Below are 23,801 nucleotides of genomic sequence, written 5' to 3' on the forward strand. Positions count from 1 at the left end.
CAACACGTGATGTTGTGATAAATACACTGTGGCAATGTCTTGTGCCCAACGTGTTTGCCCCCAGATGTACAGAAGAATCTCCCAAGAATTACCTGTTATGACAAACTACAGTGTGAACAGGAAAACTGTTTTTAAAAATTGTTTCAGGATTCTGGGCTTAATGTATTTGGTTATGGTGAGAACAATGCTAGTTTTGTGCTTGTGGACTGCTTTATAGTTTTTTGCTTGTTTGTTTTTGGTTTAGATTTCTTGCTAATTGACAGAAAAGGATAATACTTTAATCCTTTTACACTTAGTATAACACAACTGATTCAAGACAGAAACTGAAACAAGTTTATCCTCTACTGAAGAACTCCCGCGTCTCTCTTCATAGATTATACATAACAGTCAAGTCTCCGATTTTTAAGACGGAGCAGTGAAAGTGTTAGGCAAGAGTATTTTCAGTCTCTTTTTCCAGGTTCCTCGGAACTTGTTTCAAACGTGCGGGGCTGCAGCTCTGCCCACAGCTTTTACTCCAAGTATTACATCATTATCACTAGGTGGTGCAGTGGCCGGCTGACTCAGGTTTCTGCTTCCACGGAAATGTTTCAAAACCACACAGCGGGCTCCGCTTTGACACCGGCCTCCCCCCCAGCGTGCTGCCCTGGCTTTCACACGCCTGGGATCGCTGCCGGGAGGCGAAGTCCCAGCGGCGAGCAGCGGCACCCGGCTGCCTCCCTTCCTCCTCGGCACTCCTCGCCAAGGCGCTGAGGTACTGGGCAGGCGAGCCTACTCGCCGGGCAGGAAGGGTACAAGCGGCGAAGGAAGGCTAGAAAGCGCCGCTCACCGGCTCTCGCACCTGTGAGGGCGCCTCCTGCCGTGAGGGGACCCTTGGGGTCCCTCGGGGCGGCGCCTGGGGCCGGGGCCGGCGGGAGGCGGCTCGGCAGCGGCCGGGGAGGGGGGGGGGGCGCGGGGCTCGGCGCGGTTCCCGGCAGGTGAGGGGGGGAGGGAGGCGGGCGGCCATTTCGAGGACGTTGCCGACAGTGCTCAAAGCCAGGCGGCAGGTGAAGAGCATCCTCCTCATCCTCGGCCGTCTGCCGTGGGCACGCAGGGATCGCTTCGCTGCTTCACCGCCGTGTCCTGGCCCCTTGCTGGTGCGCCTCGGGGAGGCACAGCCCTGGAGAAGCGCTGTGCTGCTCCCAGCAGCGGCACCCCGAAGCTGCTGACACCTGTCGCGCAGCCCCAAGGATGCCCGCTTTTTTTTCTAAACGTGATTTTTATGCTTTACCTCCTTTCTCACAGATTGTGATACACGCTCGGTGCATCTAGTAAATGGGAAGTTTAACTTCATTCAATAAAATTCATTGCAAATTCAAATGCATTTCCTTAATTCAGTGGCTTTTAACATGCCATCCTCACCTCATCTTTTTTTTTTTTTTTTTTTTTTTTTTTTTTTTGTATTTCGGTTCTTTCAAAATTCACCTGTTTGCAATTCTGTTGCAAAACTGGCTGCTTTCTGTTTCCTTATGGTGTCATCCCCGGGGCTTTAAGAGTTGAGAACCTGCCTCTGGTAGCTACGTGCTGTCAGGCTCTTGGTAAAGGAGGGTAGAGCAAAACTTTGTGATTCAAGACTTCCTGTCAGGGCATTTCCAGAAAGAACCAACTTCTGCACGTAGCCTTAGTCGCTTCTGAAAATAATAACAAATGAATCATCCTCTAATTATGTCTGTCGTCGTATTGGTACCAAAGCCCCAGTGATAATTTTGTCTAGTCAAATGTAAAGGAGAATGCAGAAGGGAAATTTATTTTATTTATTTTTAATAGGTTAGGGTAATGGATTAGGAAAAAAGAGATATTTAAGATGGATGATGGACTAGAGTGCTGGACCTTCTGGGACTCATATTTGGTTTAATCTTCTTCACCCTGAGGCTGGGCCAGATAGAAATGCTCTTATGATCAGTAGGAGGAGTTTGACAAAGAGAATACAATGAGTAAGATGTTTCCTGGAACTCGGGTTTCAGGCATATGACAGTTAGAGATGAGCTGTGGAGACCTTCTGGAGGCAGAGGTAAAAGGGGACTAGACCAGGTTCAGCCATTGCTGACCATGAGGGAGGTATAGAAGGAGGAGGACTGCCTACCTAGCTTTGAGACTTGCCTCTCTCTGGCCCATAAGCCAGGTCTTGCTTACACTGGAGAGCAGAAGTCGTGGTGAGGTGGGGATTATGTTAGGAGGTGGTTAGTTTTGGTGTCAGTGCTTTGGAAGTGGTGGTGCTCAGCTGTAGGAACGGCACATGCTCGTTTTGCTAGAGTTAGAGAATCTGTAGCATGGCTGAATAGTTTTTTGGTTTTAATATTTATGCCAGTGTCACCTCTGTAGAAGGTTTCTGTCACTGTTATTGATGCATTTTTTTTTTTTAATGTAATTCTAGGTTAAAGCATACATGGCTCCTGGGATCTCAAATGAGAAGAAAAAGGAAGATGAACAGTCTTCAAAGTAAGATTCAAATATTAATTGTCTTGTCCAAGTTCACGCTTACCTTCTTCCTCAAACTGTAAAAATCATTACACAGGCATTTAAGATAAAGTATATGACACAAATATTGATTATAAGATCAAGTATCTACACAGAGTGCTTTTCTGGATAGCCTTTTTCATTTATCATGGCAGTGATTTTTTCTTAGCATAGGTGATGCTTATATGATTTTTAACATGTTGAAATGTTGACTTTGGTTGCTGCCTATAGCTGGACCTATCTGCCTGAAGAATATGAACAAAAATTTCAATCTCTTTGTCTCATCTTTACTTTCAACTTCTTTTAGTAAAATCATATGCGCATGTTTAGTCCACAGATATCCATGTTCTGTTTAAACCCCCAGTAGTTACATTTGCTTTACAGCAGTGTGAGGGAATAAATTGTCTGTTCCATTGAGTTACAGCCCAAGATTTTTATCAGGCAAACTTTGCCTCTACTGTAAATCCTGGGCATTGGTCCCATGTACAGATAGTAATATGCTTACTTTTATTGCTCGTTTTACCCCAGGGTCCAAGTCTGCAATTAGATTTGGATGGACAGATAACAAGTGCAAGCTAGTAACAATGTGTAACTGCAGTGAGACCCTGGGTTGAAGAGCATTGCTGGTTGGATATGAGATGAAAAAGGTAAAATATAGACACAGCTGAGGAAGGAAGCTCTGTGTAGGCCAGGCGTGAAGACAGTGGTGTTGGCACATACCGCTTGACTTTCTCAGTGCTTTTAACAGAGGCCTCGCCTTTTTCCAGTTTATTTCCTGGAGAGAAGCTTTTATTGCTGGTATTCTCATAATGAAGGAAATATTTTTTTGCTTGTCTGAGAACAAATTGTAAAGCAATTTCAAGTCATATCCTATTTGTACCTAAAAGCCATTTCAGTAAACACCATCACAGGCAGCTATTTCATCTGCATTAGTGATCTATTAAGTATGGGAGGAGAGTCTCACAATGCCTAACTAACAGGAATTATTCAGAGAGAGCAGCCTGGGAATTCTGCTCATGTGAGCTGGCAATCTCCTGTCTGCTCCTTGCTGAAGTGCAGTAACTTACTCTTTATTTCTCTGAGTTTACAACTTCCTTGAAGAAGAGGATGAGCTGGGTGGAAGGAGAGGAGAGGAACCACCCACATTATTAGGCTGCTCTTTTGGTTGCTGAGGGCAGTAGTTGGTGGTGGGCAGAGACAAACAGGGTAGATCAGGGTGTATTATGTTGGCTGTAATGGCTGCTGCTGAGTAGTTAGTGGCACTAGAGAGTTTCAAGAACAGAAATGATTTAACTTTGGGATTGTAACTATTTTCTTTGCTTTTTGAGGAACAACTCAGTGAACTCAGTATGGGCAGCTAGCAGATTTTAGACCTCTAAAGGTATCTAGTACATCCTGTACAGGATTGGTACATAAAGACATGGAACCTACAGGAAATCACAGCCCTTCTGAGAAGAATTAGAAGACAGACATGATAACCTAAAACATCTAAAATAACACTAACGCCTATGTGTAGTCTCCAGAGTTGTTCCTGCAAAGTATTTTTTTTTTATTTTTTTTATTTTTTTTTTTTGCATAAACTCCAGGCAAACTCTTTTCGTTTGTCTCCTCTGACAAAGCAGTCTGAATTTGCTGAGCTGTGCTGTGTCTGCAGCGAGCGTTCATTAAGCTATTAAGTCATCTTCTTGTGTCTGGAAGATATTTAGTTCTTGATTTCATCTCTCAAAAACTGCTTTGAAGTATTGGTTGGTATTTTATTCTAGCTTGTTATTATTGACTAGTCTTTCCTACTTGTTTCCACTGAACTTGAAACATCAAGCACAGAAGGAAGATGTTTTATGAATCATTTAGCTTGCTTAGTCCACTACCAAATTTTCCATGAAGGCAATTCCCACATGCTAAATAGTTCAGTTTTCCCTCATTGCTTTGGCATTTCCTGATTCTTCAAAAATATTTTTTTTTTTTTAAGGTGTATCACTTCCTTAGAAGAAGCAACTTAAAAGGAAGTGAATTCTTCTTACATTTTCCTCTCTTTCCCTTTTTCTTAAACTATTTTTCTCTTACATGGTTTTTCTTTGCTTCAGATTACCATTTACTTCTTTCCTGTCCTATTTCTGCTCCTCTGTACTCTTGCTACTGATTTCAGGATGTTGATTCTTTCCTTCTGGCTGGATGACAGAGTTACAGTGAGCCAAATTGCCAGATATTCTCTTTGGGCCTGTCTGCAATGCCCAAAACTTCCCACCCTTCTCAAGTGGCTAGGAGGATCACTCAAAACACAAAGGGGTCAGAGTTTGCTTTTCAACTTTGTTGTAGACTGCCAATGTGGTAAGGTGGCCTATGGAATATTCCCTGGTCCTATTCCCATTGCTCTGCTCATCATAATGCCCTGCACTGGTTCACACCTTTAATATTGTTCAAGGTGAAGTTTGTACTCTTGTAAATGCTTCCTGCTGCCTAGACTATTCTTCAGCAATTGCATCTGTGCAGTGTTCAATATCAGATGTGATTCGTTATGCAATTGAAGGTGTTATGAAATTTAGGATTTCCCTAATGTGATGTGTGATAGGATAGTGCAGACATGCTTAGATGTGGTATTTCCCAACTTTTACTGCTTGAATTTGGAAAATTAGGATTTATTTTATACATGTTTTTGTGTATATTTGCTATGTTTCACAATGCTGCTGTCCTGACAGAGGGAATGCGATCCATCTTTGTAACCCTCACCTGGAGAAAATGAAAGAAGACATCCTGTACCATTTTGCTCTTGGGACTGGTACCCATGATTTTCCTGCGTTGTTTGGAGATGTAAAGGTAAGAAGCTGCATGTCATTCGGCAAGCCTAAGGCTTTTCTGCAGAAGGGAGAATACAGCTGTCTTCAAAATAAGATTAAACAAGGCAGCATATCACCAATTGAGGAAGGAGTGAAAAGGAAATAAGACTTGCAAGTTTTTGCTACTATCAGTATCAATTGAGGATAATAGTTTCTGGCTGTCTCTTCATATAGTGAAAAGACAAATGCTGTAGTCTCTATACAGGTAGAATTCCTTTTGGAGGCTTTGAAGTCAATATCTCTATTATACTAATTTAAACAGGACGAAGCCTTTGGATGCTGTATAAAATATATATTTTTTTTTCATAATTTTTCTTAATGGCCTTTTAGAATAATTATGAGAAGAACCACATCTGTGAATAGTTTTGTGTTAACTTCAGGTGTTTGCATACTTATGTTTATCTTTGCATGTTCTTTGATAACCTGAATCATACAAGTGATTTTGTTTTGTTGAATTCCATCCACAACAGTTTGTGTGTGTTGGAGGAAGTCCTTCACGGATGAAAGCTTTTATTGCCTACATAGCTGAAGAACTGGGACTTGGGAACCAAGATGGTGACTATCCTAACATCTGTGCGGGAACTGACCGTTATGCAATGTACAAAGTGGGACCTGTTTTGTCAGTCAGTGTAAGTGACCATTCAAACACAGAACTGGAATATAAAAGTGTCCAGATACCTCACATATGTCATACTGGCCACAGTTCTTTGATGCAGTTCAAAGCAGAAAATATGAATGCATATTCCTTTTAAACACTTAATAGAATCAGGTTTTAGAGGGTTTTCAGCCATGTTCGAAATAGTCCCATGGGCTAATTAAGAATTCCTTTCTAGCCCTTTCTTGTATAAGGGCAGGTCTCCAAAACCCTAATTCCCTTCTTGTCTTATTTTCCCTCTGCATACCCCTGAGGTGTTGCAGGAACAGCCTTATAAATGTTTTGAGCAGACTGACTGTTGTCTTATCCCTACTCACTACCCTGAATAATGGAAAAAAAGATCACCTGATGTATGTGGGGCATTTGAAAAAATGTCTATATCACATCCAGAGCTAAATACCTACAGTGGCATTTTCAAATGTGTTCCCTTAGCTTAAGAGTAGTATTCCATGGTACTTGTGCTGCCAACTCATTTTAAAACTTGTAGCTTTATTTGTAGACAAACTACACACTTGAATTGCAACAACATAAAACTGTAGTATCACTCTGACATTATTAAGCATGTTGAGGTGGACTTACACCTTGCTGAACTTTGTGACTAAATAGGAACAATTGTGTTTTGAAAACCTTTAGCTTAACTAGCCACATTTCAGGTTGGTAAAAAATCAGAGTAGGGTTTTTCTTGTGTTTAAGACAAGTTCTGTGATGAAGGACATTTGAAACCTTAGGAAAGGACACTGATTGTAATTTTGAGAATGTAAATAGGTTGTGATTCAAGATTCTTAGAAATATTGAACTTTATCCATAGTCTGCAAATTCAGTGTGAGTCCTTCTGTTTGTTTTTCAAAGTTTCTTCAGTGGGCCCATAAGGTTAGGGTTTTTGCCAGAGGTAATTAAGAGACATTTGGAAGAAAGTATCAAGAGGGAGATATCGTCTAACTCCTTCTTCCATATGTATTTTGCATTGTCTATGTGAATGTCGAACATGAATTTCTGCTTTCATTTCAGCACGGTATGGGCATTCCTTCTATATCAATCATGTTGCACGAGCTGATCAAACTGTTGTATCATGCCAAGTGTTCCAACATAACCCTTATTCGCATTGGCACCTCGGGTGGAATAGGTATTTCCCCTCTTGATTTCATTTTTTCTGCAAACCAAAGAATGTAGGGATATAGGAATGTAGGGGAATAGAGTGTCTCTTTGAAAGTCAGTGATTTATGGTAAAAACAGTTGTCTGCAGGAGACTGAATACATTTAATCGTGTATCTTTTCTTTTATTCCCTGTTCCTAATTGTCCTTCCATATGAAACAATGAATTGTTTTGCTTCTATAATTTTGCAAGGAAAGGTAGTATCAGCTTCTCTGGATAGACAAAATGCATGGAAGAGATATGACAAAGTGAGAAGGACATTCCTGCCCTATATGAAATAACAGAGATAAAAAATCTAAGAGGAAAATGTCAAAGTTTCATTCTTTCAAAAATATTTGCAATAATAAACTGAAGCAGTTAGGCATGCACAAAGAAAAACTCCTTGTGAGTTAAGGGGCACCTTTAAAAGAAGCAGGATAGGGTCGAGATGTGTGTTTTCACGTCTGTGGAAACTAAGCATTAACTACATTATGCAGTTGTGTCTGTTTCTTTTTACTGCAGGTCTGGAGCCAGGCTCAGTGGTTATCACTAGGCAGTCTGTAGATGCCACCTTCAAACCTCAGTTTGAACAGGTTGTTCTGGGAAAAACCATAATTCGCAGCACGAATCTAGATGAAGAGCTAGCTAAAGAGCTGATGCAGTGCAGTAAAGAAATCAATGAATTCAATACAGTCATTGGAAACACTATGTGCACTTTGGATTTCTATGAAGGTAAGGCTGGCAACAGGCCAACAGCAGCATATTGGTAAGCAGCAACAAATCCCTACTGAACTGTATTTTAACATTAAAGTTCTAGTCCAATGAAAATACCACATCCCACGCTTTGAGCTGTCCTGTTGACTATAATTAACAAATGTTTTAATATACTTAAAATCAAACACTGTGCTTAGCAATTTGCTGTATCAAACTTTTAATTTTGTGGGGAATTATTCTACTCACCTCAAACAGGTCCTCTGAAATGCTTATAGTCCACTATACAATTTTCATGAACTTGTCAGTTAGGTATGTCTGTCATAAAATTTCTGAAATTTACTGAGGCGTCCAAGAGTACAAGAGGAGTCACTTGTATCTGTTTTGTTTTGTTTCCCAACTAGTTCAATATCTAAATTTTGTTTGTTTTGTTTGTTTGTTTGTTTGTTTTTTCCCTAAAGGAAATGTTGAAACTTGTTTCCCATGCACAACTGAAGACAATATTTAGCTGAGTTGTGTCAGTCTTGCTACACAGGAGAGGCAAACCTCCAAGGCTTACTATGAATTAGCATGTAGACATTCAATTGCTTTTCTGGTATCCCAGATCTGTTAATAAAAATCTTCCAAATCTTGCGAGAACGGATTGTAGACTGCACCTGATACTGCTTTCTCTAGCAGTTACTGGCAGTGTGAGGTGACTAAGGGTGCAATGTGCAGGGGAACACACATTGTTACTAGTCTACAAGGTGGGTCAGAAGCAGACAATGTCAGTTTGTGTATCTTTTCAGACACAAAAAGCAAGGCCAAGCAACACCTAAAAAAAAAAAAAAAAAAAAAATAGCATCAGGAATGTTCTCAGTACATAAACAAGAACTGAAAAAAAGCTCAGGGATATTAATTTAGAAATACACCTCCTGAAAACAAAAGGATACTGTGTAAATCACTGTGTCATTTAACTATACTGTAGGTAAGGTGCTACCATTTTATCTGTAGGCATTAGTCTTAATTTGAACAAACACATTTTCTCAAAGAATGGTGCTAGTATTCACTATTTACCTTAAGAGACTCCTCACCTCCTTCCTTTGTAAGGTACTATCAGAAAGACATTTTGAGGCCTGGCAGTACTTCTAGGCAATGATTAAACATGCAGGAAAAAGTGCAGCACTTCTGTACAACTTAAAGGAGATGTAGTTTGTTGCAGAGTTCTGACACGTCTCACCTGGGAGAAACTACTTGTTACATTTTCCTGTTTATGAATTTGACAGTTTAAGATGGAGAAGACCAATTAAGTTACTGTGAGTCATATTATAAAAAATGCAAGTAATACACAGAAACTCTAAAAATAGCTAAGAATCACTTCGTCTTATTTCTCTTGCATGTGAAAAAGATAGTAGTAGTAAATAGCAGTAAAGCCTGGACACTGTATAGGGGAAACTGCAATAATTGGGTATTTTAGAAATTGAATTTGTTCTGTGATGTCCTCAATCTGAAAATTTCTCCAAAATGGCTTTGCAGGACAGGGCAGGTTGGATGGTGCAATCTGCTTATACAATGAAGAAGAGAAACTGCAATATTTGAAAGCGGCTTATGATTCTGGCGTCAGAAACATTGAGATGGAATCTTCTGTCTTTGCAGCAATGTGCAATCTGAGTGGTGTCAGAGGTAAGCTAACATGAATTTGCTTTATTCAAGCTAGAGGATTTTTTTTTTTTTTCTGCAGTGCTGGCAATTTCTGGCACAAACTGTGAATGTGGCTTTAATAGACCTTCTGCATGAAACATCTCTGGTTATAGTTCTGTTACTGTAACTGCTTGATTTGTGTCATATGTATTCAAATCTTATGCAAACTGCTTCTCATATTTCTTGTATAGTTTAGGCCTGGTCATTTGTTATTCCAGCCCTTGGCAAGCACACAAATCATAAAAGTACCTAATTACCCTATAGAACTAATTTGTTTTATTCATTTAGTTCTTGAAGTTTGCTGGAAGCACCTGTTTAATTTAATCAAGCAGCTGATTCTCATATAAGTAAAATTTTAATCACTTCCTATACATTCATATCAAATTGAAAACTGATGTATTTTGTGTAGACTTAGAGCTGTAATTCCTAAATAGTTAAAGATCTTTGGAAGCATCATGAATAAACCATTCCTAATTATAAAATGAGATTTTAATATTTTTTCATAAGCTAATTTTCAGTGAATTTTGGTGAAGAGAAAAAAAAAACACAAAAAAACAATTAAATATGATGCAATACAACATCTATTCACTTACCATGTTAACTGTAGTCTCTCACTTTCCTTGGCAGAGAATCTGCTAATTCAAAACATCTTTGTTTCTCAAACTTCCTTAGGTACAAGGAGAAGGAAATTAACAAAAATAAGGAAAAAGGCCGATGCTTATATTGAACACCTTCTCTTCTAACTGACATGAGAGTTGTTAAAAATCTAGCCCATGGTATCAGTAATCCATTAGGTAGCGCGCTCCTTTTTGCTGTCTGTACTTTGGAAGTTTGCAACGTGTGTTAATGTTCATGCTCTGCAAACTGTCACCAGCAGAAGCCCAGGTACAGAAGAACAACAGTAGAGATCAGCTTGAGTGAAGGGAGGGATTTGGTGCTCTGGTTATCAAAAAGTAGCAGGTTAGCCTGAGATAATCCACAAGATCCTCATCTATTTTCCAGGCTCCCACAAATGCTGAAACAGTTTATCTGCTGGCTCCTGGATTTACAGTGTAGGAATTCAAGTTAGGGGTAAGGCAGATGACAGTGGGCAGCAAATATCTGCTAGAACAGACAGTTCTCTGATCAGTTCCTACCAGTCAAGCCCTGGATAGTTACGAAATATAATTCCTATCTAGAAAAACATGAGTTGTGAGTATAATGAGTATCTGGAGATGCCTAAGAGCTCTTGCTCTGCTAATGTATTGATCAGTTGTCTTAAAATTTTTGTAACTTTTTTTAATGTCATCCATAGCATGCTAGTCCTGTAGTGTTTTATGGTACTGTACACTGTTTTCTAGGGTTTGTTTTCTATCACATGTTCTCATCTCATAGCTGTTTGTTCAAATGTTTATCAGTTTGGACTGTTGAAGTGCCAGAATGTCATTCCTATCTGTTCATTTCATTCCTGTCTTTTCATTTCTAGCTGCTGTAGTGTGTGTCACTCTTCTGAATCGTCTTGAAGGGGATCAGATTAGCAGCTCACATGACATACTTGTGGAGTACCAGCAGAGACCGCAGAAATTAGTGGGATATTTCATTAAGAAAAGTCTTGGGAAAGTATGAAATGTCCACCTTTGTTTTTTTTAGAAGCAGAAGGCTTTTATACAGCTGAAGTTATGGTCATAACTTCAGTGCATTAAAGATCTTTTGCTTCAGAATAGCTTACAGCATTCTCTGTGTCTGTGGAAGTTAATCACGTATGTCAATGTGCTTTGGAAACTGAATGTGCTGAATGGACTTCAGTTAAGATTAATTTAGTTTTGTGTTGCTGGGATTTAAGACTCACATTTCTGTGAACTGGAAAGTGGATCTGTTGTGAAGGACAAGCTTGCTATAATGTATGAAAAAGCTTTATTTATCCCTGCTGCTAAGAAGAAAATCAAATGTGTCTTGCAAAGTACTTGCAAACCACCAAATTAAAATTAACTTAAGAATGCTAATCCTTTCACATTGTATTTTAAATATATATATATATAATTGCCTTTGTTGCTTTACTTTATAAAGAAAACTTAGAGTGAATGTAGATTATTTTTTCCAGACTTCGACAGATAAACAGTATTATTTTCATATATTAAAATTTCATGAAATTGCAAAGTGTGAGACTAAATTTCCTCAGGATTAAGGACTTGACACTTATGTGTTGAACATCTGTACTTCTGAGATCCTGAGTTAACCCAATAAGGTCATTCATGTCCTATTTTAACTATGTCATTGAATCAGCATCCAGGAAACACACTGGAATTTTGCATTGAAGAACTTGAAATCTTTTGCTGAATCCTGGCTCCTGCTGAGTGAAGAGGAACCACAGGCATTCAGGAGATGCACAGCATCTTCACAGGACTGCATGATGGTAGTTCATTTTCTTCCTCACATTTTGTTCCTTTTTGAATTGGTTTTCATCTCTACTCTTGCAACTTCTTCAGGAAAAAGGGAGAATACCTATTGACTGTACATGCCACCAAAACTATTTCTACAAAGTTTTCTGCACTCATTGGCCTAGCACTTGTTTTTTATTCTTATTTTTAAATCATGGTCATTGCTGCTTTGTGGTTAAGAGTATAAATATGTGGTCAACTAAAGAAAAATGTGTTTATCTCTCTCTCTACTGCAAGGGATAGTCCAGCTGCTTTTTTTTTTTTTTTTTTTTTTTCTTAATATCCAAACATGGTTTAAATTCCTGTGATTTACTAATTTAGTTCCCTTTCAGTTTTAAAAACAGATTTTCTCATTTTATGTTCAGGATATACAACAAAGGTAAGCTTTTCAAAAGAGCTTATTTTCATTTCCCCTGGTTGACGGAAGGAGGTGGGAGGGAAGGATTCCACATTTTGTTTGAACTGTTCCTCCCTTACTTAAAAAAAGAAAAGGAAAATCTGTGGTTAGCTGTGCCCAGTAGTTGCCTGGGCATTGTGTGAAACCCTGTGAGGTCCCCAGGAACTGTGTGGCAAAGAGCATTCTTGCCTGCAACCTCCTGTTCCCAGACCAGTAGGAAGGAAATAAAAATGAGATTGCATAAGAAGCAACGTGCCACCCTCAAGGCTGACGAGGAGCCTACACGGAGTTGGTTGGTATGGGTTTGGAAGAGAGAGCCCTCAGCAGACTCTCCTTCCATGTTCTCCTTCCCACTGTTCCTTAGGACATTGTACTTTTCTTCCTGCTAAGATATTTTTCTTCTGTGCTTTCTGAAGGTGAAGTAAGGGGATGTATGGTTTAAGAAAAAGAAAATTAGAAATCAAAGGAAATCAAGTGTCCTGTTGTTTTCCACTGTTCACCATTCTGTAATACTATATTCCTAATACAAGAAGGTGCTACATAAACACATCCTACATGCAAAAAAAACCCTCCTCTTAACTTCAGAGGAAACTTGCCAGAAAGCTACCCTGATAAGAACAATTGCATTATCCCTGGTGACTGCAGCTGGACAGAAAGATAAAGAAATGACTCAGCTGTGTGCATCCGGTGGTGCAGCTACCTTCCTGTGGGTTTTACAGAGAGGTCCATAAAGAATTCTAAAATATTTAACAGGCTTTTATATGCAAATTAATCTTTATTTAAACTTATTATTCTTCATGTATTGTATAGAAAATCAGCATATGTAGGCTGCAGAACATGAATTAGGATTTGGAGCAGTGATATTTTTAAAGTTACAAAGAACTTGCAATACATGTTTGATGTTAGATGGTGCAGCGTCTCTTGGTACTTCTGCAAATCCTGCAAACACCAGAAAACTCAATTTCAAACCAAAGGCCCACTTCTGCTGTCTGTGTCATGATCTACCTAGAAATACACTACAGAATCAGGTTAGTGCAGAGATCAGAAGGGATAAAAGTCAAGGAGGAAGGCAGAAGATGTAACTAAGATGGAAACATGAAGGGAGAAAAGAGCTGGGTTTCTACCGATGGTCTGTTTATTGATTCCTGGTATTCTTCTGGCCTTACCCCTACTTTTTGTTAAAGAAATGGTTGAACCATGATGAAAGCAGGTTAAAACATATTTATTTCACATTTGAAAGAGGCTGAGAATGGGCAGTAACTTGATTGGGGATTTGAAGAAATAAATCTCTGTTTTTGGCATCTTGAAGTACTTCAGAGAAAGATTTCCTTTAATGGAAGTTATGAGAAGTCCTAAAATGAAGATTACAGAATGACCTATTGCCAAAAGTGCTTGGCAAAAAAGTATGAAAGTATGAAAAAAAGTATGAAAGTTTTTATCCTGTAAAAAAATAAGTAAAATAATTCTTACCTGAGGATATATTCAGTATTTCCTGAAAATGTAATTATACACATTTAATGTGCAATATATTTCTAAACGTTCTTCCTGAGTCCTTTCAAGGGCTTGTCAGTGGGTTTTGTAATAGTTGCATTTTCATCTCAAGCCCTCGTGGATCTGAATATGCTCCTGAATCAAACTCTTAAAGACCTGCAGTTTACACAGCTGAACTGGAGATGTGTTTCATTTCCACTGACAAGCAGGGAGAAAGAAAACACTGAGCAAATGTGTGGACGTGCCCATCAGCACTCCCTTCTGTCCTGAATGCAGCAGTCTTGGAACTGAGAGCAGCTGTGCTTTGGGGACCAGATCTGCATGCAAAGACTGACTGCAAGAAAGTACAGAAGTGTAACTTTATGATACGACTGCTGTTTGGTACAAGATGCTGAGTTTTCCTTTCCCTGAAAGTTTCTTGGTCTTTAAGTTGGAGTGATCTAAATATGTGCTCTCTCTTTCATATTTCATATGAAATGAAATATGAAATTCACTTCATATTTCATTTCAGAGTACAAATTAAACTACAGTTAAAAAGAAGTCCTCTGCCTGTGGTGCAATCACGAGAAAGCAGATCACTGAACAAAACATTAAATCTGAAACTCTCGGCTACAGTATCAGCAGGAAGAGTAGTGCTGACAGGGGCAATGCTTCTGCTCAGGCTACAAACAAAATGCAGCAGCAGAAACAGACAGACAAAGCTGGCTTTACACGACACAGAAACCTGATTCCAGATGCTTCTGGTCAGCTTGTAACTGAGAAAATTTTCCAAAGTTTACCATCAGCCTGTCATATTCAATTCCTAGAGCTGCCCAGAAGCTTGCACCAACTACTGGCCTCTTTGTATGATTCGGACAGCTTTGTTAAATGCAGAGCTCCATTTTAATCAACCTTTATTTGGCTTTGCCCACAACTAACATTTTTCATCATATCCTAACTTTGCACACAGGAAGCCTCTCTCAGGAAAGAAGCTGCTAATTGCAGTCGTCCTGCCAGCACTTTGCAGAACAGGGCTGTGCCATGTCAATATTTACCAGTAGTGCTCCTAGTACTCCTCATGCTGTTAAAAGGAAAGCCTTGTGATCATGCAGCAAGCTTTGAGAAACAAGTTGTGGGTGGTGTTAGGAAAATATGCTAGTTTACCTGATTCCCAGCCATGTTCTCACACAACTAGACTGCATTCCCGTCTACCAAACAGTATTTGTAGCTCCTGGCCTTTAATCTCTTTAACATATAAAACCAAGTTTCTTTGAATGTGCTTGGCAACTGAATTTCCATTAGCATATATTAAAACTGTAGGCTAGACATGGCACGCTGATGTTATCATAAAGTAGTCAGGTTTTAAAACCCAAGCTGGGTGCTGGCAGAAGTTTTGCTGCCTCTTCTGCCCCCATAGCTCTGGATGTCCCACATACACAAAAAAAATAAACATCTGAGTCAGCACTATGGCAAAGCTAAGCTAGGCAGAAACAAAAGAGCACAGGTCACTCTGTCCTCCCTTGGCAATCTGATTTTGAACATGTATATACTTTTTTCAATTCCAGAAGGAATGAGTGGAGCACGTAAATAAGAGCTTCTAATTTGCCCTGTAATGTTCAAGATGTTGCTGTTGACTACAGCCACTCTGTTATGGAGCCCTTATAGCATATCATTTATTTAGCCTGCCAGCAACTGTGCTACATTTGAATCTTTTTAAGCTCTTTGTACACGTAACTCCTAAACAAACTTGCTATTTAAGAGCAGTACTTACACAGGATACTGCCCAACTCTGTAGTGATGAAGCCTAGAGCATGCAAAAGAGGTTCTAGGATGGCAGCAAAACAGATGACGTTTTTCCAAAAATATTTAGAACCAAGTTGTTTTTCCAGCATATCTGATTAATTTTTAATATTATCGTCTCTTTTGTGCCAAGGCTTTTCGGGGAGGTTGATTTCATGTTTCTCATATTTCTAGAGCATTGCAAATAATACAATCAAGCTCACAGTTCTAAAGCAGCTTGTTTTAGAAGTATTTTCCCAAAATGCCAACAAAGGGATTGTTCTTGGGTGGATGTTTATGAGGTTATCTTTTTCTTTAATAATTTTGTTCTAGAAGAAGAAGTCTACTACTAGAGAACACCTTACTAGGCAATAATTAATTTCTTTAGGAAAGGATAATGACACGTGAGGGTAAATGAAATTAACATCTCCCTGGTCATTTTGTCTGTCGGATGTCTTAAATAGTAAAAATGATGAGTCATTAATTAGTATTGACTATTAATTGCATACAAAACACTTGTTTCCTGTACCAATGAAAAAGCTGTTCAGCATTAAAAATTGGAAGGCAATATTTATGAGTTTGTAATTATATAGAGCATAATTAATTATGTACATCACACGGTCAGATGAGCAGGGATTTTGCAGGATTACATGCTCAAAATAATTTGGCAAAAGGTTCACATGAACTGTTTTAGCTTATTTACTATCAGGGACTGTCTTCCATATCAGTTGTTTTAGTAGCTACTTGAAATTCATTATACTGACTGATTAGTTTATAATTTCCTACAAACCACCCAGTATAGGTTCTGTTCCCCAGCTTTCCAAAATGGCTGTGTGAACCCATATATATATATGTGAATATATGCATATACCTGTACGTATATTCACAGCATTCAAGTATTGACAAATACTTGTTTAAAAATGCATACTTAGACTGTGCACAGAAATTTCATCTCAGCTTTCTCAGAATTTCATCTTCGCTCCTGGAGAACAAGGCTACTGCTATACAAACTCTGAAATAGCAGGGATTTTAGCATTGCTCAGCTAGAAGCAAAACCGTCCCTTATGCAAGCAGCAGCTGCGAAGTGGAGCTCCTCCGTGAGGCATGTTCTTCCTTTTGGGCTCTTTGCCCAGATGCTCTCTGACACAATGTGCATGCCATGAGGAGGGCCCCAGGACAAGGAGAGGTGGGGGGCATGATGGGAGAGGTGAGGTGTGGGGGCACAGCAGCAGTCCTGAGGCTATTTACATTTCTATTTAAAGATAAGTGATTACTCCTGTAAGGACTAATTTTCAGAAAGGGAAGGGAAGGGAAGGGAAGGGAAGGGAAGGGAAGGGAAGGGAAGGGAAGGGAAGGGAAAGGAAGAGTTAAAAAAAAACAAAAAAAAACAAAAAAAAACCACAAACAAACAATTGCAATTTGCACCATTTCAAATACAAAGATTTTATCAGGTTAATCAGTCAGTTTAACATGAAGTGGAGTACATAAGCACCACAGCATGCTCTGAAGTGCCAAATCTGGGAAAGGAAAGCTCAGGCACTGGACATAAGACATCATTGGAACATTCTCCCATGGAAACTAGAAGAGCTCAGTGGACCTACAGATAAAAAATTGCTCACAGTAGAAGCATCAAACTTTTTAATTTTTTAGATTGCCTTCTTAGCTTAAATCTAGTGGAAGTCAGATTCCTTATTAATGACTTCTATATCTCTAAGTACTTGGAGATTTCACTCTTTAACAAGGAAAAATAGCCATGAATGTTAAGATGTCTCTTTCATTCAATCATAATAAAATTTGCAGAAAGTGTAATGAAGCAATTTGCTCAGCAGTAAGAGAAAATACATAAAACTTGTTCAGACACAGCACTGTCCTAATCAGCATGCATGTGCAATTCCTGGTTCAGATTTTGGGTTACTTGAATCACCTAATATAGGACCTGTGCTATGTCTCTCCACTGACTCTAGAGAGAGCTTTTGGGGATCAGATTCTATCTCAGGCAGTTTGTTTGGGCAGAGCAAAATGCACAGAAGGTTTACTCTTCTGCTCAACGTGATATCCCCAATCAGTAGGACAGTCATCCTCACCCCATGCTAATTAATGAACACAGTTTTCAGACTCTTCAGAATATTCCGTTTTAAGTAAGTTATGTGTACTCAGAAAGGAAAAAAAGTAAAGGCAAACAAACACTCACCATAGGATAAAATTAAATATAGTCATATGATGATGTGACAGGACCATCACAATGCTAGATGTGTCCTTACAAGGATATTCTAGAATTAGACAGACATTTTTTAGGGCTATGTGGTTAGGCAGTGCACTTATTTTCCCACTTTTCTTTTTAGAATATGCATATGAAATGACATTAATGCTACAGTGACAGAAAGTCATTCAACTCTGGAAAAAGACAAAGGTGGTGTAAAAAATATCCCCCACAACCCCCTCCCCCTCCCTCCCCCTCTCCCCTTCTCCCCCCCTCCCCCATTTGCATTCATTTTTTATTCCAGAAAAATAGAAACAAGTGCAGAATGTATGCTGTGGAGTTAAGCAGCCTGAAGGCATAGATATAAACCCATCCCCTCACTGTTCATTGCACTGAGAAGCAAGAGGAAAGATGAGATTCCTCAACAAATGCAAAACAAGAGGCAGAAATATAATCTCATCTTTTCTCAACAAGCAGGCAAATCTCTTGCACCTTCCCCCAGCGCTGGAATTACTCAGTTACCAAGGAATTTGTTCAGAGTGCTTGGTGAGATGACTCTGAGCTAGAAAGTCCATAAGAAGCCACTCTTCAAGTAGATGAAGGAAAGAAAAAAGGAAAATGGGGCATGCAGTACACCAGTTCAAGGCTATCTTTTGGAAGAATTGGCTCTGCCGTGTAAGGCAACCGGTGAGTTTTTGGAAATGATAAAAAAAGAATATTGTAAATCTTTTGATAGAAAGAGTGTATCCTAATTTTTCTGTTGGAAAGAGTGTATCTATCTATCTATCTTGGTTTTCCTTTCTCACTGCAGACTGTTAAAAGGTTGGCTGGCTGCTAGTGATTTTTGTTTTGCCGTCAGTCTCCTTGTTGTGGAAAACACAAGTATAGAACAACAGTGTGGTTTAACTCTAAAATAGCTGAATACAGCAATGCTTTGCAATTTTAAATTGATATACATAATCTCATAAAAGTTTTTGAAGAGCCACAACTTATATTTCAATTATCATTAGATAACTACCAGTGCTTGTAGCAGTGATGAGGATGAAAATCAATTTCTTTCACATTACAGGTAATCAATGGTGATATAAGAAAGCTTGCATAATTGGGGTCAAGTCTAGTTTTGGGGAATGCAGGCAGTGTATATTAAAATTACATATTCTTCTAAATTTCTTTTATTGTCCACTCTATAAAGCTTAATTTATTCAATTTGCAATATGCAGAGGAATATGGCAGCTACTTTAACAGCAGTAAAAATTAAAATAATATGAGATGCCATTGTTTGCTTTTTCTGTTTGCCTTTTTTTTTTTTTTGAGATAGAAAGAAGAAAACTGTCAAATGAGATTTGTTCATTCTGTTAAATTAATATTTTTGTGAGAAAGAGATGCCACTGCAATTAATATTTTCTCATTGATTTCCCTTGTCCGTGGTGATCCAGATATTTGCAATGAGGCATGTTGGCTGCTTCAGACAGGATTAATTCAATTAAATAAACATACAGCTTTTCATTTCAGAAATATTTCACTTTAAGTTGTGATTTAAAGAGATTACTTCATTTTCAAACAATGCTTTCTTAATATGAAAGACACTGGTTTTGGAAGTAATACTGTTGATTATATTTTTCACCATTCCCAAACAATTCTGAATTAAATAAAGTATGAATAGTTCCTCATACTTTAACCTGTGTGCCTTACGTGGCTTCTCAGTATCTCCTGTTCTCCTCCACAGTGATCTACTTCTCTTCTTGCTCTCTGTCTAGTTTTTCCTCAGGTATTTTTGAAGGAAAAAATCTTAATTCATGTAAACTTTAAGTTTGCACTACTGGCAAACCTTTCCTGAACAGTGAGATGCAAAATTGCCCAAACCAGGAGTTATAATGAATGACCCTGCTTCAGTTCTGTATTATTGTGTAGGTGTATCTGCAGAAGGTGAGTGTCTTCTCATGGCTATCTGTTGGTAGCTACAGCTAGAAGACAGGTGTGGTCTGTTGAAGAAACATGTGTCACGAGCGGCAGGTGGCATTAGATGATATCACAGCATGAAGGGTGACAGGGCTGTAAAGAAACGCTAGTGTTCTCTAAAGAGCAGGTGTTTTAACTAAAATGCAGGCGAGCATCTGCACCTTTTACTAACATGGTTCAAAGGCAGTGTAGGTAATAGCTATATTTGGACTTCACTCAGAGTTTGAAGTTGCTGTGGTGTAAAACATACCTTCCATTTCTTAGGTTTTAGACACTGTTGCTTCTGAGCTCTGTATTTTGGAAGCTCAGGAGATGCATGCTACCAGGCAACTGTGTTACTGAATTTTTCTATCACTGTTCCCTAATTATTCTTTGTGTAGAATTAATTGCCATCTAAGTTTGCAGCTGAGATTGTATTGTAGCTAGCTTAAGGGTGAAATATGGCTCCTGAAGGTTCTTGTGGCCCTGGAAATGAAAAGATGGGGTAATGTGAGATATGGCTGTGGGCAGCCTCAGGCCTGTTAGCTGGGCCTGGAGTGCTTTGCTGCTGGGGATGATGAAGGCAGCTTTTCGAGAAGGATGACTACAGGTGAAAGAAAGGATGCAATGGCATCAGTCAGGGAGCCCAGGGGAGGATGAGAAGATGCACTGGTCACAGTTCAGGACAGCAGGCACCAGGGAAGAGTGAGGAACTGCAGCAAGGTCCAGCACAATGCTGAGTTCTCAAGAGGATCAGCTGGAGGAAAGCTGTAATCACGTTGTCCCAGGCTTATTTGTATTGATTAGAAGGAAATGTGTACAAACATTATCAACAGAAGAAGTGAAAACTGCTTTTGTACTCTGAAAGCAGCATATTTGGCAAAGTTATAAGTACTTTAAAAAAGTCTTAACTGCTAATTTGTTTTTAACAATTTTATTTTGCCATAAGTAGTTGTAGAGGAAATATTTATTTATTTATTTATTTGATTAAAAGATACAAATTTAACTGATTTGTTCTCTAGTTTTGTTTTTCTTTGTAGCACTAATGATGTTTTCATTTCCCTTTTCAGGTCCTGTCTCTTGCTGAAATACTCTGGCCTTGTGCGCTCTTCTTGGTACTGGCTGCAATCCGCTTTCAGGAACCCCCAAAATACAAGGAAAGCTGTATGTTTTGTTTCACTTACACTCTCTTTTGCTGGCCTCTGCTTGAAGAAGTACTTAGGAATTATTAAAGATAAACTGTAATGGGGTGTGCTGGAGTGGTGTTGACTTAATTGTAGTGAAGTCAGTAGAAAGAACCTTAGAATGTGTTTAAGTTTTGTTCAGCTGTAGCTCCTCAGCAAACCATATTCAGATGGCTGAAAAAAATATAGAGTTTAAGGTATGAATTTTCAGAACAGGTTTAGACATAAACCTTTGGAATAAGTTGAATTTCTTTGGTTTTAGTTGTACTTACTTTTTTTTTTTTTTTTTTTTTTTTTTTTTCTATTGACAAGAAGTTCAGTTTAGACGACTGTCCCAGAGAGAGATAATTATGCAGTAGATGTCAACAGTTAGGCAAGATTAATCTTAACCCTACCCATTTCCTGGGAATTAGAATGAACACTTTTAAATTCTTCCAAGTTCTTTTTTTGCTTTTATTTTGTCAAGTGTTAACTTCATTCAGAAAATAGTAACTTAGGGTATTGTATTTTATTCAGTTTATTATTCTATTATTCACAGATGTCAGTACTTCTAATTAGTAGTTTTACAGGGAATGGCAGGCTGGGTTCCCAAATAGGGCAACTTCCCAGAATAACAAAGAAGTGAAGTAGCAGTTAAACCAGTAAGTGAAGAGACAACAAAAGATGATTGGCTATATTACTCACTGCACAAGAGCTTCAAGAACTTAAGATAGTCTGTATTTAAAGCAAGTGTGTAAGTCTTGGACCTCTCATTTAACAAGTGAATTAGTTGTACATTCTACACAGGAGACTTTAGAATTAGTACTTTGAAGAAAGCTTGGCAAGTAAGCCAAGTGGGGCCCTTACCAAACATGGGGCAGCCTCTAGATCCTTCTCACAGAAACTACCCCTATGGCCTGCTGCTACCAAAACCTTGCCACGTAAACCCACTACAGAAATAGTACATGTTCTGTTTCAGTATAATGTTTATTCATTCTGTTTAATTCATCATTCTGCTACATGAAATAACTTATGTGAATTGCAATAGTGGCTTCTAATGTGTACTTTGTTGTCGTAATTTTTGTAAGGGGCATACAATAATGCATCATTCTCATAGGGCCAAACAGGATGTGTATTTAGTTGGTTACTTGATAATGTACTTTAAGAGATAAGTGTTAACCATGTAAGATATTACAAGGTTTGCAAATGTCAGTCTTTAACTTCCTTAGTAATCAGTCTGGTAAAACAATTGTAGATATGTAGAGTGAAACGTCTGGAGAGAATCTAGTGTGTGCTATATATGTTTACTTTAGAGTAGCACTGGTCTGGATCCAAGTATGCAATGCATGCTAGGGGCCTGAGTGCATTGGGGTACTCGTAGAGTACATCCTCCATATTGGGCTGACAGTCTAGCAAGCATATGTTGCAATGGTATTAATTCAATGAAAACAAACTTTCCAGAAACTGCTCCCTAATGTCTGGTTGTCATAGTCTGGCATGGGAGTTATCAGTTTTCTGTGGTGAATTAGTTGTGCTTAACGGAACACCTGCCACTGGTACAACTTTATTGTTCACAGGTGACAAAGCAACTTCCTAGAAGAAGAGAGCACAATGTTATGGTACAGGCTTTGTAACTGCAGTATCCTGGGTTTTAATTCTGCCACTGCTTGATTTTAGGTTACTTAGAAGCTCGAGATTTGCCAAGTCGGGGCCTTTATCCTTTCATGAGAACTCTTTTCTGTAATGTTGGCTCCAGATGTAGGAATACCAGTTACGCAACACAGAAAAACAACCACTTACGGTAAGATGTACTAATTTATACAGTGCTTTAAGTGTCACAGTGCATCTTTCTCTACAGCAAATGTTTGTATTTATGTATTTATTTTTTGGTAGAGAGGAAGAATAAGAGTTTTGTTACCACATGCTAAAAGTTTCCTTTAGTCTTGTTATGAATGGAAAAGACATGGGGCTTTAGTCATGCCTATTTCTAATTTTCTTTGCTTTTCATGGGAATTTCTTGCTGTTATCAGACACTAAAAGCTATTTTGGAGAAAGCTGGGGGAAACCTTGTGATATTCTTGCTCTTCAGTGCTGCCACCCAAGACCATACTTTTATCCTTCATTGGAAAGGCTATTGTTATACAAAGGTGAGATTGACCAACAGAAAGTATATCATGTGGATTTATACTTTAGGAGCAAACATGATGGGAGGTGTAAACATAGAAAAGCAAAACAAGGATAGCTCTCAAGTAAGACACAAAAAGAGCCAAAAGGAATAGCAGAAGCTCTTTTAATTAAAAGAATGTGAAAAAGAAGACTGTAAGAGAGCCTTATCATGGGATCCCAGAATGCAGAAAGAGAAAAAAGTTAATGCGACTTTGAGCTTTCTTTAAGAAATGTAGTGCATCCATCTACTACAAAGTGTTGAAAAAACTGAGATGCAAAGACTTTTATACAAACTGACACCACATGTGACTGAACAATGTAGTCATAAGCAACCTTTCAAAATATATAATAATAAAGTCAAATTAAAGTAAGATAAACAGAATATTTGTGTATATATGTATTCTTCATTCTCAGAAAAACTGAGAATATCTACCAAAAAGATTTTTACAGGTTTGAGTCAACTAAGGGACTATGTGCATCATGGTTTTTATGGTTTATTATTGTAGAAACTTATAGATAACATTAGTTTTATAGACAGCAATAAATTCAGCTTGCAGCAAGTTAGAACACTTCAGTATCACAATAATTGGCCATAATGCTTGCTTTGATTAGCCTGTTCTAGTTATTTTTTATATGTAGAGTGGTATTGATTGAGCATTAGACCATGCAAAATAAATCTTGTTTATGCACAAACACTGTCTCTGTAAAACAGTAATTCATTAGTAGAATTGAAGTCATAACAATTTAAGCTGGAATCATTATTAGA

The 23,801-nt window shown here is 38.5% G+C and overlaps 1 protein-coding gene and 1 long non-coding RNA gene across 2 annotated transcripts; both read left to right on the forward strand.

Annotated features, from left to right (window-relative positions):
* The first annotated feature begins 564 nt into the window (after positions 1 to 564).
* Positions 565 to 12,120, forward strand: UPP1 (uridine phosphorylase 1). Its single transcript, XM_082752333.1, has 8 exons — positions 565 to 751; positions 2,411 to 2,475; positions 5,190 to 5,307; positions 5,798 to 5,956; positions 6,991 to 7,105; positions 7,637 to 7,846; positions 9,341 to 9,487; positions 10,971 to 12,120. The coding sequence occupies exons 2-8, from the start codon at positions 2,423 to 2,425 to the stop codon at positions 11,108 to 11,110; spliced, it is 942 nt and encodes a 313-aa protein (XP_082608459.1). The 5' UTR covers positions 565 to 751; positions 2,411 to 2,422; the 3' UTR covers positions 11,111 to 12,120.
* A 6,271-nt stretch (positions 12,121 to 18,391) lies between these two features.
* On the forward strand, positions 18,392 to 22,663 carry LOC309875415. Its single transcript, XR_014317034.1, has 3 exons — positions 18,392 to 18,455; positions 20,777 to 20,870; positions 22,547 to 22,663. It is a non-coding gene; the product is annotated as an uncharacterized lncRNA (long non-coding RNA).
* Positions 22,664 to 23,801: the final 1,138 nt, after the last annotated feature.

The sequence above is a fragment of the Aythya marila genome, assembly GCF_965140915.1.
Source record: "Aythya marila genome assembly, chromosome: 2".
Classification (NCBI taxonomy): domain Eukaryota; kingdom Metazoa; phylum Chordata; class Aves; order Anseriformes; family Anatidae; genus Aythya; species Aythya marila.